The sequence below is a fragment of the Leuciscus leuciscus genome (genome assembly GCF_965113295.1).
Source record: "Leuciscus leuciscus genome assembly, chromosome: 8".
In the NCBI taxonomy this organism is placed as follows: domain Eukaryota; kingdom Metazoa; phylum Chordata; class Actinopteri; order Cypriniformes; family Leuciscidae; genus Leuciscus; species Leuciscus leuciscus.
In genome coordinates this window covers 10,493,800-10,513,700 of record NC_138732.1, presented here as the reverse complement: position 1 = coordinate 10,513,700, position 19,901 = coordinate 10,493,800, and the positions used below count along the sequence as shown (strand labels likewise).

The following is a 19,901-nucleotide window of genomic DNA, read 5'->3' as shown; positions in this document are numbered from 1 at the left end:
TTAATGTTCTTAAGTCAGGGACAATGTAAATACAGCATGAAGGATGAGGATTTCCTGTCTTCATGCTTTGCATTGTGGTTAGCTCTCTGTAGATTCTCCAGCTCTGCCTCCTTATTTATTTTAAACATTGTCTTCTCTTTTGAATTTTTCTTTCTTATTGCTTTAGAAAATCACATTCTGGAGGATGTTAACAAGTGTGTCATCGCCCTGCAAGAGAAGGATGTCGATGGGCTTGATCGCACTGCTGGAGCCATTCGAGGTAGAGCTGCCCGTGTGGTCCATGTGGTCACATCTGAGATGGACAACTATGAACCCGGGGTCTACACGGAGAAGGTTTTGGAAGCCACCAAGCTTCTCACTGATACAGGTATAAACCAGAACATTATATATCTGAAATCATTTGTGTTTTGCGGTAAATGTCTGTAGCTACAACAGATTTTTATATGTAAAATAAACAAAAATCTGTTGTTTTGTATTATTGATTTTAGTTTAGCACTTAGTGTTTTTTACAGTGGGTAACGTGTTATTGGGCACAAGTGAGTTTTTCTTTTAGAAAACGGTGGAAAAGGCAATATGTATTAACATTTCATTCAACTAAATTAATGCAACTAAAATATCCCTAATTGTAGGCCGTTTACGATTGCGTTATTATTTGGTTCACTAATATAAATGTTCATTTATCAGCGTCTAACAGCTGCTGAAAACATGCTACATCCAATCTAAAATTAATCAGAACTATCCATTTAAAATAATTTTTGGTGATGGCACTTGTGTACATGTGATTAACTTCTATTTTAAATCCATTGTTCTTGTTTAATATCTGAAAATGCTGCACAGGCATCCAAAAATAGCACTGCTGCCATCTGGGCCAGAATTTCCTTGAGTGGGTTTGTAGGGTGTTTGTATGGGAGTGCTGATTTTAAAAGAAAAGTAACTTTGTCTACCTTTCTCACAAGGTTGCATAACATGGCCGTACCTGTGATGGCCAAAAAACGCTGTCTAGATAGGCAGTTCTCACTAGGTTTTGAGACAAAGCCTGTGACCAGTATCTGCACCCTAGCTTTATTAGGAAGATAAAACGTATACGTTTTTTCTGGTAGATAAAACGTTATGTTGCTTTCATGTGCAGTTACATAATAGCATTCGAATGCCTTCAGGAACCTTTTTAAGACTAAAATCACAGAGATGGTACATTCCTCTGTGACACAGAATACGATTTTCCCGTCCATTTGAGGACTTTCTATTGGAAAATGCTGTCACATTTTGTGTACTCTGTTCAGCTTTGCACTAAAACAAATAGCTGGGCCATATTGGCAAATAAACAATGTTATGTCACTAACGATTGCTTAAATTACTGCAAGACCTAACGTCCATAAGCCTATAGGCTTAACGAAAACCTTTTGCTCATGCAGATTTCCAAATCCAAATATTCTTTTTTTCCCAGCTAACTTCTTTCCATTCAATCTCATCTTCATGATCCTGTCACTGTACTCCCCAGTGCAGTCTTAAATTGTGAATGAGAATAAGTATTAATGTAGATGTGTTCAGCTCCTATAGGGGAGGTACCATTACTTGATAGCTGAGAGGTAGTGTAGCTGGTGGGCCGGCTTCATGAAGTGGTTGAGCAAATCGCTATAGATCATACTGATTCGGGTGAGTCGGTCAATCAAATTTCATGAGGGTTTGGTCTCAGATGGCCTTGTATGACTATTTATCCCCAGCTCTTGTTCAGGCCAAAATTTTGCAGTAAATGCAGTTGAGATAATATAGCAGCAGGAACGATATTCTAGCCATGAAAGCTTTTTGCAATCACCACCCGAATCCAGTTAAATTTTTAAACGGCCTGTCTGTTTGTTTGGTTTACTTAAAAAAAATAAAAAATAAAAATAAAAAATAATTCATTTGGTTCCTTCAGCAATAACTCACTAAAGCTCTTACTGCGGTCTCCATGCTTAATGGTATTAGTTTGTGTTGGTCAAACTCAATGTCATTAAATATCTTCTGGGTGTAAATGGGTAAATGCCATCCACAAACCGTAGGAAGCACCCCTCAAAAGGTCTCCGGTTTTTACCTTCTGCTGTCTCACTGTACAAGGACATGAATGCGTGAACTTCATCTCCAGAGCCGTTCTGAGAGTCACTTCATCAGCATTTTACCATTTTATTTGAGAAAAACTATCATATCATAAACACACAAACTCAAAGGTCTTCAAGGCAACCCGTCAAAATAAAAGTTCAGTTCAACAAAGAAATTGTGACAAATATATTACTGTTGTACAGTAGAATTTAGCTACGTCTCAATATAATAATAATAATAATAATACGACGAGCACTAATAATAATAATAAATTATTAAAACTATGTATTTTTAAGGAATAATACATTTTCCTATTTTAACAGTAAAGCTATGTTGTGCAGCACTTTGTTTGACAAAAAAGTAGAATTTCATATGATTAAAAGATAAATACATTTTTCATGCCACCTTTTGATTGCCAGAATAATTAAAAACAGAATTTCGGAATAAAATCAAAACTTTTTTTTTTTTTTTTTTAAACAATACATTTAGTTTTTATCAATTCACTTAATTATACATGCTTTTTGATTATTAAAATGTAACTAAAACATTAAAATGGAATCCAGAAAAATGAAAGAAAACAGAATTTGGTGAAAAATAAAATGGAATTTTAAAAAATAAAACTTATTTTCGTAGAGCCCTTTTAATAAAACTTTTAATAAATTGCTGTTAAATTGTAAAAGTATTAATTTCAATTAATTGGACATTCTTTGATTACTAAAGTTATTTAACCCTCTGGGGTCTGAGCTGGTTTCTGGCCCTGGAGGTGTTCTGACATGCTCTGACATTTGTGCTTATTTCTGTTACTTGTGACATTGTCATGGCTAAAGTCTTATTACACTGTATTTAGCACAAACTCTGCTACAATAATATATCAGCAGCATGTATGTAAAAGTTTGTAGTTTTGAGATAATGACATTTATGCGTGGTTTGTGAAAATACAAAAAAAAATTGTCACTGAAATAAGGCCATGAAACCCATACTGATTATTTCTTCACAAGACTTTTGAAAATTGTATCACGTAGCCTAGAATATTTGCTCCAAAACTATGTGAAAATCACCCTGACCGCTCATTCAGATAAGACAATATATTGATTTAAAATTTCTAAGACGTGTTTTGTGTGAAAAAGCCTTATGCGAAGAGGGGTGATCATCTCATTAATATGTAAGTCTTTAACACCTGAGAAAGACAAAGACACTCCCCTAACTGCCCTATTAGGAGCGATCAGGCCCTGTCATTCAGAGCAACCTTGCACAAAGAATGAGGAGATTTAAAAAATAATGGCTTTTAGATTGTTTGGATTTATTTACAACACAACATAATCCAAAAATACGCAACAAATGACAAAAGAGCACATTGAAAACAATGATCCAAAGACAGAGACCTTTGTGCCATTCCTAAAAACATTGTACATACCTTTCATTTCCAAGGTGTTTGATTTTCACTTTACCATGTTCATGTACAGAGACTCATGTGAATGTTGAAGTCAGCAGGACTCAGTGGCATCTGGGCCCTGAAAGAAAAGAAAAAAGTGAACATACTGGTATCAAGAGAAACTAGGCCTGCACGATTTTGGGAATACATTTTAATTTTTCTGGTTAAAATTGCTTTTTAAAATTCACAGAATACACACACACACACACACACACACACACACACACACACACACACACAAATGTTTCCAACAATATATAATATAATGAACACCATGTTTGTTTTGCCTTGTAGGCACAAGCTATGTGCAGTACTGCATAAAATAATAATAGCAATAACCTATAGCAGCCTATAAATCTTCCAAAAGATTTCAGTTACAATGCTAGAGAAAAAATATATTGATTATCTTATGTTACTTCAAATGTTTCCATTCGTTATGATGATATGAAATGAGATAATAGTAAAAACATAAAGCCTAATGTTTGGTGCATTTTTCCTTTCAAACGCGATCGCGCTCCAAAATATGATGCATTCAAACGGGATCGCGCTCCAAAATATGATACATTCAATCCCACAGCGCGCTCCAAAATGATGCATTCAAACCCACAGCGCGCTCCAAAATATGATACATTCAAACGGGATCGCGCTCCAAAATATGATACATTCAAACCCACAGCGCGCTCCAAAATATGATACATTCAAACGCGATCGCGCTCCAAAATATGATACATTCAAACGTGATCGCGCTCCAAAATATTAAACATTATGGTTACCATATTATACATGTTTGAGCAGATATCCACAAACAGTATTTAACAGTAAACACGGGTCTAAATAGTATAATATTCACCATATATCTAGCAACAGTTCAACTGCAATGTGAAGTTTATGCAACAATACCATAAACTAAGTAAGAAAGAATAACTTACATCTTTCTTGTCTTCAAATCGCGTTCTTCTTCTTCTGAGTTAAATCCAATGTAAGCTCAGACGTGTCTTCCAAACTCGACGAAAAGCAGAGACTTGTGAAGTGTTTTGGTGTTTTGTGTTTGAGGTAACGAGGGCGTTCACGTTCCATGTGGAGATTTGCATGTGAATCACTTTTGCGCGAGTGGGCGTGGTCGAATTAAAAGTAATTAGCAAGCGTTTGAGATACTGGACATCCTGTTGGTTTTATACAAATTACTTAAACAGAGAATATTTGTTTTCAGTTTGAATCCGATCATTTAAAAGTACACACTTAAATGTGTATAAAGGTATATGGCTCATAAATGTGTGACAAGTATTCGCTGAGTTTTGTTTCAGTTTATAGACGTGCTCAAGAAAAAAAAGTTCACCGCGACGGAGAGGCAGAACGCACACCGTTTATTTTCTTTATTTTACAAAAGTACAATGTTTTGATTTGATTGTAAGTGGACACATTAGAAATATCACAGATTATTTTTTTATATTTATTTTTTCTGTATGACCATAAATGACGGAGTAATTTAAGTTTATTGTGCTACAATGTTGAAGAAAATCCAGCAAAACGCGGGGGCGCGTTTGCCGACCTCAGAGGGTTAACTATAAAAATGGACTCCAAAAAATAAAACTGTTTTCATAGAGACCTGCCTTTGAATGCAGAGCATTTGTGTGGCTTTGAGGTCTTGTTGCCACCTGTCTTGTGATTGATTCGTTTAAGGGTGCCTCTGGATTAAGTGTACTCATCTGCCGTTCTTGCAGTCAAGTAAAGCCTGATTAAAAGTTGCCCTGAGCAGTCATTAAAAACCAGCGACACATCACCATGATTTTCTAAATTTGCTCAGCTCTGTTTCAGGCGTTCTAAGTTCGATTGAGGGGAAAGTGTCGATTCAATTCAAATCTAGTTTGAATTATATATTTCTACAGGCACAATGTCTTGATTGAATTGTACTTCAGCTCTCTCATATTTGCTATGTTGAAAGGGATTTTTTTCCTGCAAAATTAATCCGTTTTTTTCTTTCTTTTAATATGCTACGAAGTGTTTTTGACCTTTCTGTTTGTCCTTTCTGTCTGTGTGTGTACTTTTACAGTGATGCCACGTTTCACTGAGCAGGTAGAGGCTGCCGTGGAGGCTCTCAGCGCCAACCCTGGCCAGCCAATGGATGAGAACGAGTTCATTGATGCTTCGCGTCTGGTATATGATGGCGTGAGGGACATTAGGAAGGCGGTGCTTATGATCAGGGTGAGCAGAAGCCTTTAAATGGAAAAAGAACATTTCTATTTAAATGATTAAGTTTTATCCAGAACAATTATCATCCTCCTATTGTTGTGAACTCCTTATTGTTTTCTTTCTATAGTCAAACACTAAAATAGATAGTAGGTAGAAAATCTAAGCCATTCTTTTCTATATCATAAAAGGACAGATTATGAAATAACTGAACTCAAAATGCACAATAAAATTGGTCAACATGACTGAATTTAATAGTTATTCATTCTTATTCTTTTGAAGCTTGACAGTATGTTTGCAATTTAAATTTTTTACTATATGGAAAAGATAAGCTTGGACATTCTGCCTAACCTCTTTTCATTGAAGGAGTACAATGTTGGAATGATATGATTGTGAGTAAATGAGAATTTCTGGATGCATTTTTCAACTATTCATTTATGAGAAGTTTTTATTTATTTTATTATTTACCTTATGTTATTAGCTAAACTTATTTATTGCCCACTAGTGATGCGCAGATCACGGTTATATCCGCAGGCCCTGCGGATAATCCGCGGATCGGGCGGGTCAAGTAATAAATAACATTCTGATTAATTTCGGGTGGGTCGCGGGTGGTTATGATAAATCATTATGAACGAAAATGTCTTATATGTAATTTTTTCCTGCCAGGCAGACAAGCACTAATTTGCACTCTCTTTAAGATATATGCTGCGTGGGCTCTGCTTTTTTAAACGGGTCTGAGAGTGAAGTAAAAAAAGAATAATTAAAAACCAAACCAAAGGAAGGAAAGAAAAGTACCGTGTGGGAGCGTTTTAGCGAAGTGGTTGACGAGGATGAATCAAGTGCTGGCTATGTGATATGCAACGGCTGTGAAGTGTTTGTGTGCGCGCGTGTTCGCCTGTTAGGGAATTCGCAGCGACAGAAACGGTGACATTCCAGTTTAAGATTCAAGGGAGTGGAGTAAAGCCTGTTTATGCCATTAAGAAAATGAAAAATGTCCAATTTTGTTTTAAAGAAATGTTCATTTAAAAGCAGCGTTCATTCATCAGTGTATTGTTACCATTAGAGATGCGTGCATCAACTGTCGCCAAGTCCGCTATTGAAGGTGGTGATCATCCATTTGTCATTACGCGTAACAACACATAAGAGTAATTGTAATTTGACCATCGGGTGCGGATACTTAAATCAGTGAGAATTATTGGTGCGGATGGATGATTTGTTTTTGGCTGCGGATTCGGGTGACGTTGGAGCTCATCCGCGCATCTCTACTACCCACACAGGTTTCCAGTGCACTCTGAAGTTTGACTTTCCATGTGCTTTTCAGCACTTTAGTTTTTTTCCCCTCGTGAGAGCTTGTAATATTGAGGTAAACTCCAATTAGGTATATCAAAATGCGTTCAGAATTAGAGAGAAGAGGAGGGCAGGGTTAATTAGCGGTTTGCTCTGTGAGGATATATATAACTCAGAATAATACTGCACTTAGACTGTGTGTGTGTGTGTGCGAGAGAGAGAGAAACTGAAAAGCCTGGTGCGCATATATGTGCCGCCTTATTAGAAACTAATGGTGAATTTGTTTTGGGCAAATGGTAACCTAATTTAACTAATATCCCTCTCCATGTGCACTATTTTCCAGAGCTGTAGTTGTCTGAGGGTTAATGGTCTTTCCCTGAGCTGAACTGTAACATTGGACATATGGTTGCTAGCTTGCAGTGAAGCGTTAGCTAACAGTCTGACAATGAGCAGACAACAGTCCACTCCCGCCGTGCAGGGAAACACACAGACCCTCAACTCCACTTCGCCAGAGCGCGGAGCAACTAGGTTAAAGCCATTAATTGAGGCAAATTTCGTCTTTCGTAGTTTCAGATTAACGAGTTTTCAATTAATCGTGAAGATAATGTACACTGAATTTAAATAATTGGCTCATGAGGAATTGTGTTAGAATGTATTAACGCCTGAAGTTAAAGCGAAGAGAGCGGTCACGACCCAGATAATGAAGCCGGAGTAGCATACGATTAAAAGGCCTCTAGAAGTTAGGCATAGACCGCACATACACTCATTTGTATATTTGCTGTTGATGATTGGATCGTATTTCTTTGTAGCCATTTTACGTTCACACTTTATTTTAATACATCAGCCAATGCTCTCTTTTCAAATGTCAAGTAGCAAAACGATTCGCATTGACTAACTAGTTTGATGCAGACAAAACTCTCTGACTTGTACTGAAATTTTCATTAATAACAGTGGGTTTGAATTAGAATACACATACAATTAGATGAGGGATCCATTATGCTGTATTATTTGCATTATAATAGGTAATTGATTTTTTTTTTTTATTAGCATTTTCCCCTTTATTTTCAAATCCCTGGAGAGCTGTTGTGCCTAATTCATTTTCCATTACAGACATCCTTCTCTAGTTATCTAGATTGATTCAATGGTTAAAACAAAAGTCCCTCTGGCAGACAGGATCTACTTGTTTGTTGTTGGTTTAACATGAGTGTTGAACATGCCCCCGACACTGAAATGCTTTCGAAAAGAGAGGTGTGACCTTTGCTATCTCATTTTGTTCCTTTCTGACTGTATAGTATTTTTTTTAAACGCTTCAGGGCCCTTGTTCTAAGACAAGTCGTCCGAACCGATAAGAAACCCACCCAAAGGCCTGGCGATCACAGAGGTTTTTTAGAGAGCACTGTTTTCATGCACCCTGCAGACATTGAGATAGCAAGGAAGAAAAATTCTTACTTTGTTTCACTTTCAAGTTGCTTCCCTCCACACGCGCGCCATGTCAAGCTCACATGTTTAGACAAAGCTTGAGCGTAGCCAATCAGCCAACACTAGTGCCCAGTGGGCATCAACCTCTGCCACATGAGAACTCTTTGATCGGAAGAGACAAGTGTGCAACTTGGGCTACTTAAGATGGACAGAGTCTTTAACCTCAGTAAGTACTGCACTTGCAGTACTCGCCGGCCGACCGTCACCTAAGATTTGACTGGCTGGCAGCCCTCGACTCCACTGTTGAGGGGATGTCACTGGTACTAATAGCCCTTCCATAGCACAGATCCTCATAGCTGCCGAGTGGTTACTGTAGCCTGCGATGGCACCTTACCTACACTGCTTCAGGCGTCTCAGGCTGTTTATTCAAATGCCTGCTCACTACTGCCCTAGTTTATAGATGTGATGCATTCTCTTGGATGGCAAGGTAGATATATTTGACCTGTATGCGGCTCCTATCACTCGGTACGTTGTAGATCTACACTAGTGACCAGGGTTGAGCAAAATGTAGAAATTCCCAGAATTGCCTCCCTTTGTTCATATTGGGATTTTAATTTAATATCCGGCAACACGCATGAAGTTGAATTGGAATTGACAGAGGAATTTTCTGAATTGCAATTCAACACAGGTAATGCATTCTTGGAAATGAAGTGTTCTTCTTAAATGTCATAAAATATATAAACTAAATACAAATGTCAATAGAAGAGTCTAAACTAAAATTCAAAAGGTTGATCAAAATAGAGTAAAATAGTAATGTTGTGAAATATTATTATAATTTAAAATCCAAAGCTGGATTTTTAGCATTACTCGAGTCTTCAGTGTCACATGATTCATTAGAAATCCTTCTAATAAACTGATTTGGTGCTCAAGAAACGATTATGCTGTTTACATTTTTTTTATGTGGAAATTGTTATACTTTTTCCAGAATTCTTTGAATATACAGTTCAAAAGGACAGCATTAGTTTGAAGTAGAAATCTTTTGTAACATTATAAACCTTGACCATAACTTTTGATTACATTTAATGCATCCTTGCTGTAAACGTTTTTCTTTTTAACAAAACCCCCAATTTTTTTAAGGTAGTTTCTCTACGTATTTGTCCATCTTTTTTCTATCTTTCACTGTATGTGTCGTTTTATCGTTCTATGTTCTCAAGGCCAACAAACCTTCTAACAAACATAAAAATGTTTAAATCAAGGGTTTCTCAAACTGTTATTCAATTTTGTCCTGCTTTTCTAGTTAAATTAGTTAAATCAATTTGAATTCATTTCCATTCAACTTCCTTGCATTTAAATTCATGAATTGAATAGAAATTTAAAAGGCATTTTCAATTCCATTTTGAATGGTGCACAAACATGCTAGCGACAAGAAGTAATAATTTTTTTTTAGCATCGTTAACCTAAAATCCATTTTGTGCTTCAGTGTGATTCTCCAGATACAGTGTTTTTATTAAATGAACCTGGGCACTTCCAAACTGTCATCCACACCTTGACTGACTTTGTGTGGCCTGTGTGTTGTTTTGATGTCATCTTCAACAGGCAGAGTTTTGGAATGTTTGAGGTGTCTATTATTGGAGCAGCTGCATCGTGAGCCAGTCAGAATCTCCTCACAAATGGATTGTACAGACAGTCGGATAAGGGCGGCTTGCAGCACTGGCGAAATAATACATCTGTATCTTCTCACATCTCGTCCTTTTTCCTATCAAGCTGAAATGCATTTTCTTGTCAGTGAGGGTTCTGCCACCCCTCCCCATTCTCCACCATTTCCCTCTGCAAACAGGTCCCTCTGCTCGCAAGTGCATACTAATAGAGCAGTAGAGTTATAAGAGGCATGTTTGGCATTCAGTGCAGGGATTAGAGAGAAAGAGTTAGTTTAGTTCAGTACAGGGAAAACGTGGCTTACCCGCTGCATTGGTGCACCAGATCATTCTGTTTCTCTTTAGAGACGTTCTTCTCTAGTAGAGCCGTTTTACTGTTAAAACTTCCAGCATTACAATTTTACTGTAAAAAAATTTTTATGCATAGGCTGGTTGCTAAGGAAAGTGTCACTATTACTATTGTTCAAACTTAGGGGTTGGGGTTTATTCAAATCCCTTAAGTATTAAGCTTCAACACATACATTTTTGATGCATTGAAGGACATACTATCAGGCCACATATCAGTGTACTAAAAACCACTAAAGCAACCTCTTAGCAAAGGCAATCATCCACAACTTACTAGTATTAAGTGGCATCACAACTGTATGTAACATTTTATTTGTTTGTGTGTATTTTACCATTTTATTGACATTGTAAGAGGTATTAGGACAGGAAATAATGTGAAGCACATGGCTAAGCGAATCAGATCATATGCGTTAACCAGTAGACCATGGCCCTGATGGGCAGCAATTCTTATTACAAATGTATTTAGAGTTTCTACTTTCCCAGGGAAGACTACTATTGATAAGCGTTTGCCATAGATCATAAAGGTCTCGAGTTGTTGAAAGAGCTTGCTAACGCTCCATATCTCTCCCCATCCCTACACTTTTCTTCTCCCCCGGCAGACCCCAGAGGAACTGGACGACTCGGACTTTGAGACAGATGACTTTGATTCTCGCAGCAGGACCAGCGTGCAGACGGAAGACGATCAGCTCATCGCTGGACAGAGCGCTCGGGTGAGAGATGGAGCTTTGGTTTTATGGCTCTCCAGTTTATGGAGCCACTTAGGGATGTAAGAAGGTGTCAAACTTGATCCTAAAATTACCTGAGGATTAGATCCCTTTGGAGATACTTGGACGGAATCTGACCAGGGACATATTTTTCAGTGTTTCTATAATAAAACTTTATCACAGTCAATTTACAGAGTCGTAGATAGCATTGCGATGTGCTTAACTTTCTACAGGGTTTTTCCTGCATTGAACATTTTTTGGTGGCCGCCAAAGTGAATTTTTGTCCCGCCAAAGCCTTATTTGATTGGTGAGTGATGTAGATAATTGCTGCGCTTGTGACGGGGCGCATGTTGCTGAAAGAACGAGCAGAGAGTGCCACGGCCGCACGCACACTCTCTCACGGTCTTCAAACTGTCTTGCTCTCCCTCGCGCATATTAATCAAAATCAATTGAGAATTGACACGATCGGAAGACTAAAGTTTCACGTGGAGCATATAGATTTGTTTCCTGAATTACCGCTGGGTGTGAATTGTGCTAAAAAAACGTTGCCTTATCTTCTCTGAAAAGCGTTCCGCACATTCAGCTGACATTAAAACACTTTCAATAAACAAAAAACCCTATCCAGTGATTAAATGTTTTCTGTTAGTTAGCCTAATGCACTGTGAAGTAACATGAACAAACAATGAACAGCTGTATTTTTATTAACTAAGATTAACAATGATTAATAAATACAGTAACAAATGTATTGCTCATGGTTCATGTTAGTTAGCCTAATACATTAACTAATGTAAACAAATCAAACCACATTTACTCAGAATACCTCTTAAAATGAGAAAGCAAGTGTGCTTACCCCATTTTTTTTAAGAGTGGTTAGCAAGATTTAGGCTGCGTCTCATTTCTCTGTCTTACCCCTTACTCTTACCCCTTCCCCTCGGTTTTGCGCGTTCATGTGAGGGGAAGTGGTGTCCCAATTCTCATTTTGATTAAGGGCTAGGGCCAAGGCGTAGGGCTACATAGCCCTTGAAACGAAGTCTGCGGAGGACCACACTTGAAAGAGAGGGGTAGGAATTTCTCAGAAGTGAGTCGCACAAATGTATGTATTTTCAGCAGTTTAATGACACTCGTGTTTTATGATACCTTTAATAAAACGTTCAAGCGGTTTTAATTGTAATGTTTTTGTTTTGAATCACTAGTTAACCGCTAGCTAGAAGCTATGCGCTATTTGCCGTTTGCTAATGTTTTGCTTATGGTGTCGCCGGCGCCGCCGTTAAATACAATGAAACAATGTCTTTGACTGATGGCACACAAGCGTGCAAAGATAAAGAGAGACCAGGCAATCGATATCACAACCCGAGATGACGGCATCTTCGTTTGTTTATGTCAACGCGTATCGCCTCTGTTGACGTAGCAGCCAGCTAGCGGAAAGGGAAGATGACGCAAACGGTAATCGAGTGGTGTCTCATTTCTTAGAGAAACGTTCTTCCCCCTACCCCCCTTCACTCGGTATCGAAGGGCAAGGGGAAGACGCAGACAAAGGGGTAGGGGAAGGGGAAGGGGTAAGACAGAGAAATGAGATTGGCCCTTAACCTTAATAACCTACAGTATTTTCAGGTTATTTATGACAATGTGTAGAACAATTACCCAAAAAATCTTTTAGTTTAGACTGGAGTCAGGTGAAACACGGAAAAAAGTGCAAAGCAAGTTGTTGTTAGCTAGCTGCTAATTGTATTCAATTTAATTAGACTATTAGTTAAAACTAATTTTACTTTTTAATGCTATTTTTTTAATGCTATTTTTTTAATGCTAATTTTAATGCTAATACTTTTTAATGCTAATTTTTGAAATTGATATGATTATATACCAAAATAATTTTTAGGTCTAGCAAAGAAGGATTTTATCTTCCATAGCTATGAAATCCAGAGGTAAAATCACAGCTTTAAAAAAAAGGATGAGACTGTCTGTCGGCCACCACCGAAGACCAATTTTGACCCAGGAAAAACCCTGTTCTACTCGCATCTCAGATTTGCAGTGTCACGGCTAAATCCACTTTTGCTTCACTGTTTAGCTCCAATAGCACAGGAACTGTGAATCAGTGTTTTTAAGATTCTGTACTGATTTCATGTCAATAGCACTCCCGATGTTGCCACCAGCGAAACAGACATCAAACCTCGCCCCCTCTCAACCTCCATTCTCTCTCTCTCTCTCTCTCTCTCTCTCTCTCTCTCTCCCTCTCTCCCTCTCCCCCCCTCTCCCTTCACATCCTCTTCTGTTGCCTTGGTAATGCTTATGAAAATCCATCCTGACATAGCTGGAAGAAACAGTGAATATATATAGGTATATATATAAGTTTGAATATTTTCTGTAGTCCACAGCTGTGGTGATGGTAGTCACTGCAGATGATGGGCATCCTGTTTTCATTTTTGAATTCAGCGTTGTGAGAAAGATAACGGGAACCAAGTTGTGTTTGGGGATCTTGTTAGTCAGTGTGCCAGCTTTTCCTGTGAGCACTTCTTTTGAGTTCCTGATAACTATATGTGTAACAGTACAAATGTAAGAGCAATATGAGCATATTTACATCCGTTGTGCCGGTCGCATATTCTTTGTTCCCCAAGCTCGAGCGAATATAATTACAGACCTCTCACCCTCCTGTTCCATATAGTAATGTAAGCATGTTGATGAAAACTAAAAAGTAACAGAAAAATATTTAGCCCTAATTGTCTAGGGGATGGCAGAAGACTTTAAGAGCTCAAGACCTGAACAGAAAGCTCTTGTTAAAGATAAAAGGGTTGCAGAAGAATTACAATTTTCCTTGAATCTTGTTGCTGGGGAAGCAAGTTGTATGTTTTGAGAGTTGTAGAAAACAGGGCAGTGGAGGTTGTGCTTGAGTGAGAATGTGATTATATAAATCTGTAATCACTGTCCAGCCTCCTGTTTCACCCCCCCAGAGGCTTTTGATTTAGTTCCCAGCTCCAGTGGGAATCCCAGCACACCAATGTGTGCCACGTGTGTGCCGGTACTCCAAAATTAAGGAGAAAATTGAGTTTACGAGGCAGAAAAATATAATTCTTATTGAGAACTTGCAAGAAAAGAAAGGTTTATCTCAATTAAGGTGGTCTGATTTTTTTCATAATCAGTTTAGCCTGTCCTAACCATGTGTGATGCAGCATGTATCCAATTACAAAAAATATTTATTATCTATACACGCATACATAAATGTGTATATTCATTAATTAATGTATATATACATGAACCTTTTCATTTTGTATACACTAACGTTCTAAAGTTTGGGAACAGTACGATTTTTAAACGGTTTTGTAATAGGCCTGTCCCCTAATAGTCAGTTAAAAGAAGAGGCTCAACCAAAATTGTATTATTTGGTTAGTCATAGGGAAAAAAAACTCTGTGAGGTGTATACAGCGGGTTAATATACCGTTAACAGTTGGTCCTTGTGGTAATTACAGTATTTCGGGCAGGAAATCCAAAAGTACGCCTATCATCCACCGACCTCAAATGTTGGCTTATCATTTGAAACATTTAGGAAGCAACTTTACATGGCTGCTCACTCTAACGTCTAACGTTAATTGTGCACTATTATTAGACTCATATCCAAAAGTTTGTGCGGAGCGTGGAAGCTAAAGTATAGTGCGCTTCATGACATTGAGACGCAGGCATGATCACTTGCCTTTTTTCCTGACAACAGTGGAAAGAACTTAAAATGCTCTGTCATTTTTGTTCATACAGATAAGAGATCATTCGAAACTGTAAAGGGTCTACTTTTATTTGTGTAAACTCACAATAAGAAGAAAACATTGTGCCTTTGTAAAATAAACAAAACAAACAGGATGCTTTCTGCTGTTTCGGTCTCCGTAAACTGGAGCACGTCACAAAAATAAAACGAAACTCAGCTTATAGGCTACTTGCCTCAACAGACAGATAGATAAATATATCTATGGAAAGCTTGAAATTAGAGATGCACCGATTACAATTTTCTTGGCCGATTCCGATTTCCGATTTTTCATTGAGTTTGACCTGCCGATACCGATTTTAACCGATTCCGATTAAATTTTTTCTAACCACTTTACAGCACACACAAATATTTATTTTCTGTCTTTTCTTTAATAGAACATTTTGCATAGAACATAGATTTTTTTTTGAACAGATAATCACTATAAAATGGAACTATATAAATTACTCCTGGTGTGGGAAATTAAAAGTTGATTAAAATTAAGCTAAAAGAAAGCTTATACTGTATATTCTGACTAGTTAACTCCATTCATTTTTTATTTTTTATAAAACACCATATAGTACTTTTACCCAAACTGAATAATAAAAACAAGTTTAAATGGGTACATTTTCTATAAATATTATTTTCTGATATAGCCTACTCCAGTTCTTATTAAAACACACTAGACATGCAAATTATGTGCATTTTGGGCTCTTTTTGTGTGAAATAATACTTACTTTGTCCATCAAAAGTGTGCTTTTTCACTTTAATTGAGCGTGAATAGCAGCAAAACACGGCGCCGAAACCCGCGCTTCACTGCTGCTCACGCAACGCTCCTGTTTGCTCACATGCCGCTCCTGCTCGCGATGTGAATGCACTCATTGATTAACATGCACGCCGAAAAAAATACGCGCTGCTTATGCGCCACTCACGCTTGCGGTGTGAAATGACCGTAATTCACAAGGTTTCCTATTGCGTTCCGTTTACACGTGTGATGCTGATGTTGCGCGATGTTAATCATGCGGCGCCCGGGTGCATTTGACCGGCATAAAATCGGCATATGTCAGACTAACCGGCCGGTCATGGCCCGCAGCCGATCAATCGGTGCATCTCTACTTGAAATGTCTACTTTTAAAAAAACAATTCCAAAACCAAAAGAAATACTCTCTGCTTATGTATGAAAGGTGCATCTCTATATGCGTGTTCACTGCAGAGAAGGCGAGTCAGCATCATCAACTTAATCATTGCACCTGGCACTGTCTCAGAAAACACTAGTTTATTAATAATAAATGTCTCCTTGCTATTTTTTCCGACACATTCATAAACATTAAGATGCTCAAGAAACATCTCTTATCAATGTGTAAAAAAAAATTTAACAATTTTTGTGGTAACCTTTTTTTGTAGTTCAAAAGAACATTTATTTGAAATATTTTGTAACATTTTAAATTCCTTTACTGTCACTTTTGATCAACATTTGCTGTTGCTGAATACATTTAAAAAAAAACTTGTTGCTATATAGGATATGCACACCTGGTTAGCACACTGTTATTTAACGAAAAATATATTTTAACAGGTTATCATGCTCAGTTGATCCTTGTGCTGAATGCAGTGGCATCCATTCAATAGACAGCATTGCTCAGCATAGTTCTAAAAGGTTGCGAACCTTTTACAGAATTAGAGGAATGTTTCATAGCCCATACGCCATCAGCCAAAGCTGTAAAATCTCTCCTGCTCTGCCGGGCTGGGCCGGTCATGCAAGAAATGAGAGAGAGAGAGAGAGAAAGAGAAATCAAGAGAGGAGGGAAGGACAAAGGAAGGTGTAAGGGAGAGGCAAAGAAACTAGCAGGAAGGGGGATTGAATATCAATTTTCTTTAATTGCATATCCTTTGTCATCTCTTTTCCTCATTAACAGTTGTAGATCAGCATATTGTGAGCAAATTTATGTATGGTTTGTTATATATAAACTTCTCTGTGGAATTGGCAGGCCATCATGGCTCAGCTACCCCAGGAGCAGAAGGCGAAGATTGCTGAGCAGGTGGCCAGTTTCCAGGAGGAGAAGAGCAAGCTGGACGCTGAGGTGTCCAAGTGGGATGACAGCGGAAATGACATCATCGTTTTGGCCAAGCAGATGTGCATGATCATGATGGAGATGACGGACTTCACCAGGTGAGCGCAAACCACCTTCTACCCTGCTCGACTGCCTGTCAAAAACCACACAAACACACACACATCTCTTTTAGACTCTACTCAATAGACCTTTCTGGCCATGCACTGCTGCTCCGGTTTCACTGCGTCCCGGCTCAGTGCTTCAGCTTTATATTGGTTTGTATGGCAGTTTGCATTGGCAATGAAATGTGCTCTAGCGTTTTTAAAGGTAAAACTTTTCTAATATTGAAAGAGAGACTGGCGAAATCAGATTTTTATACCTAATTTCCCCTGTCATTTACCTAAATCGACCATCAATTAGTAAGGTCTAATATTAACTGAGACAAGCACTCTGTTCCATCTCATGAATTCTTTTTTCCCTCTCGGTGGAAGCAAATGAGCTGTGGATTTTTTTTCTTGGGCTTTTTACCTGCCTCATTTGCCTGCCTCTTTTTCTTTTCATCATACGTGATCACGAATGATGGAAAGAAAAAGAAGCAGGTCTTAAATTTGGTTTAAAAACAAAGGGCAGGAGATGCTAGCGCAAGAAAAGGTCACCTGAATTCCTCCCCTTTATGCTGACAGTATCAGGGAAAGGGTCATTTTAGGTGTGACAGCACACTCGCACACCTGAGAGTGACTGCCATCTGCTCTCCCAGAGGAGACACTGTGTGTGACAGAGTGATAGAAAATGTCTTGGTCTATCGCTTCTCCCTGCCTATGCTAACCAAGACTCCTTTTTTAAAAATGGATCATGCTGAGGACACCATTTGCCAATATTGCACATGTTTTAATGACTGTAGGATGGCTGTTACTCAACCGTATTTCAAAAACCTGGGAAAAAACAGCTTTGTTTGCCTCTTCCTCCTGTTCAGAAACATGTCTCCATTCCTCCCCAGATCAAACATTTTATATTTATTATAATCATTAAAATGTAAAACTATTTGCATTATTATTTATTTATTGTTTTGCTCCCTAAACTGTCTGTTTATTGGATGTCTTCCGTTTTAGGCAGGAGAATGGTATCATTTCTGTACAAGGTGATATGGAGACACTCATACCTCTTGTTGAAGGCCCCCAGAAATCTGTCATTGTCTCGAGTAAAAAGCAACAAGGCTGTAGTACATCTGTCAGATTTGGTGGCATTTGCATGAAAAATGGCAATCTGTGCTGATGTGTCACCTGCAGAAATGTGCTGAGTGAAGGTCTCGGCAAGTTAATTCAGTCCACGCCCAAATTATTGCCCCCCGACCTTGAATGGGTACACAGTCCCATGAAGGTTAATGCTATAAAGAGGAAATTGATTTCGGGAGCCTTTATCCGGCCTCAATATCTGCAGAGAAGCTGCTTGCTACCAATTCTGCTTATGTCCCTTCCTGCTCATGAATAAAGCATGCGTCGCCTGGATTCGTGTCACATTTTTTGGAGCCACCTGTCTGTGCATGCTGTGGTCCAGTGCTTGAGCTGCAACCACACATACACACACACGCACTACCCCCATCTGGAACCAGTATCAGTGGCTAATTCATGGGCACTCAGTCAGATTTGCATATCTGAGTGTGGGATTGTCATGTGAGATGAAGTCACCCTTGCTCGACAGTCACCTTGTAGTGGCCACACTTTCACCTAGGGCGGCTTATGGGTGGGCCACCACCAAAGAGACATCAAAATAACCTGTTCTTTGTGTTTCAAAATGTTAGAAATGTTGGTCGCTCTTAGTGGGGTGCATTTTCTTTTTGAGACACTGTCTCTGGTGAATTCCGGTAACCGTTTTGATGGATGCAGTGCTGCCAGGAGGGACCCTGTCTGAATGGCATAGAAAGAGAGAGAGAACTGCAATGGGGAGGGGTGAGTGCAGAGAAAGAGCAAAAACACAAAATTCCATCTGTTGTGGGTTGGATTGTTCAGTTTAGCCTGAAGAGAGCAGCTTTGAATCCAGGTTGTGCCACTTGCCAACTGTGCCCCGCTGTCCCTTGTGGGCACACAGAACTGGCAAATGACTGGCCGGATCGTAGCCGGGGAGCTGCGGGGGATGGGCTGAGATGGGACACTGGGATGGATGAGGCCAGAACTATTAAATGAACTGAAGTGGCATTGACCCCAGGAAGCTGACCAGTCATCACAGAAGTGGGTGGGAGCTGCTGCTAGCTCACTTCATCTGTCTGTCTGTTCGCTTCTCGTTCATTCTTACCCTCCCTCGAAGTCTTCAGGCTACTAGTGAATGGCAGCATGTTGGAGGGGGATGTTCCTTCTTAATGAGATTAATCAATTGGAAGCGAACTGATCTTGTCTTTCCCAAAAAGCCTTGTTCATGCTGCACTGTGTTCCTGAGTGTGAGGCAGTCAATTCACATTTATTTATATAGCGCTTTTAACAATATAGATTTTTTTCAAAGCAGCTTTACAGAGTTTAAAGGAAAATAATGCAACAAAAAAAAAATAGCATCACAAGTCACACTTAAGTTAAGTGATGTTTCATTTTTTATTACATTTTTTTTAATTAATTTAGTTCATTTATATATAGACGCTCTGGAGTGAACTGTGATGTCATCGTCCAGCTCAGTTCAGTTCTTGTATAATAGTGTCAATGCAGACAGATCAATATTATTGTTGAATATTAAATTAAATGTTAAATTGAATGTCCCCAACTAAGCAAGCCAAGCCAATGGCAAGAAAGCTGGAGAAAGGCGACAGTGGCAAGGAACCAAAACTCCATCAGGTGGCAGAATGGAGAAAAAACCTTGGGAGAACCCAGGCTCAGTCTGTGAAACGAGTTGTTGTTTTTCTTCAACCTTGTCAATATGACCAGCCCTTCTTATGTCAAACGTGTTGATGTCTTGACGTGTATCATCCATGCTCACACATACTCGCTAGAACTGTCACATGAGACTGCACACAGAATGGTAACTGTGAATGAAACTGCTATC

At 38.7% G+C, this 19,901-nt stretch overlaps 1 protein-coding gene and 2 long non-coding RNA genes across 3 annotated transcripts in view; 1 reads left to right on the top strand and 2 right to left on the bottom strand.

Moving 5' to 3' along the window:
- ctnna1 (catenin (cadherin-associated protein), alpha 1) overlaps window positions 1-19,901 on the top strand; it is a 122,270-nt gene that overhangs the window by 81,924 nt on the left and 20,445 nt on the right. The window contains exons 12-15 of the mRNA XM_082177556.1: window positions 167-367; window positions 5,559-5,710; window positions 11,001-11,111; window positions 16,815-16,996. Of these exons, the coding sequence (XP_082033682.1) occupies window positions 167-367; window positions 5,559-5,710; window positions 11,001-11,111; window positions 16,815-16,996 (646 nt within the window). The remainder of the gene's footprint in view (window positions 1-166; window positions 368-5,558; window positions 5,711-11,000; window positions 11,112-16,814; window positions 16,997-19,901) is intronic.
- LOC309504486 lies at window positions 1,872-5,551 on the bottom strand. Its single transcript, XR_014208089.1, has 2 exons — window positions 5,072-5,551; window positions 1,872-2,806 (listed from the first exon to the last, which is right to left on the bottom strand). It is a non-coding gene; the product is annotated as an uncharacterized lncRNA (long non-coding RNA).
- LOC309504485 lies at window positions 6,141-10,994 on the bottom strand. Its single transcript, XR_014208088.1, has 2 exons — window positions 9,503-10,994; window positions 6,141-9,456 (listed from the first exon to the last, which is right to left on the bottom strand). It is a non-coding gene; the product is annotated as an uncharacterized lncRNA (long non-coding RNA).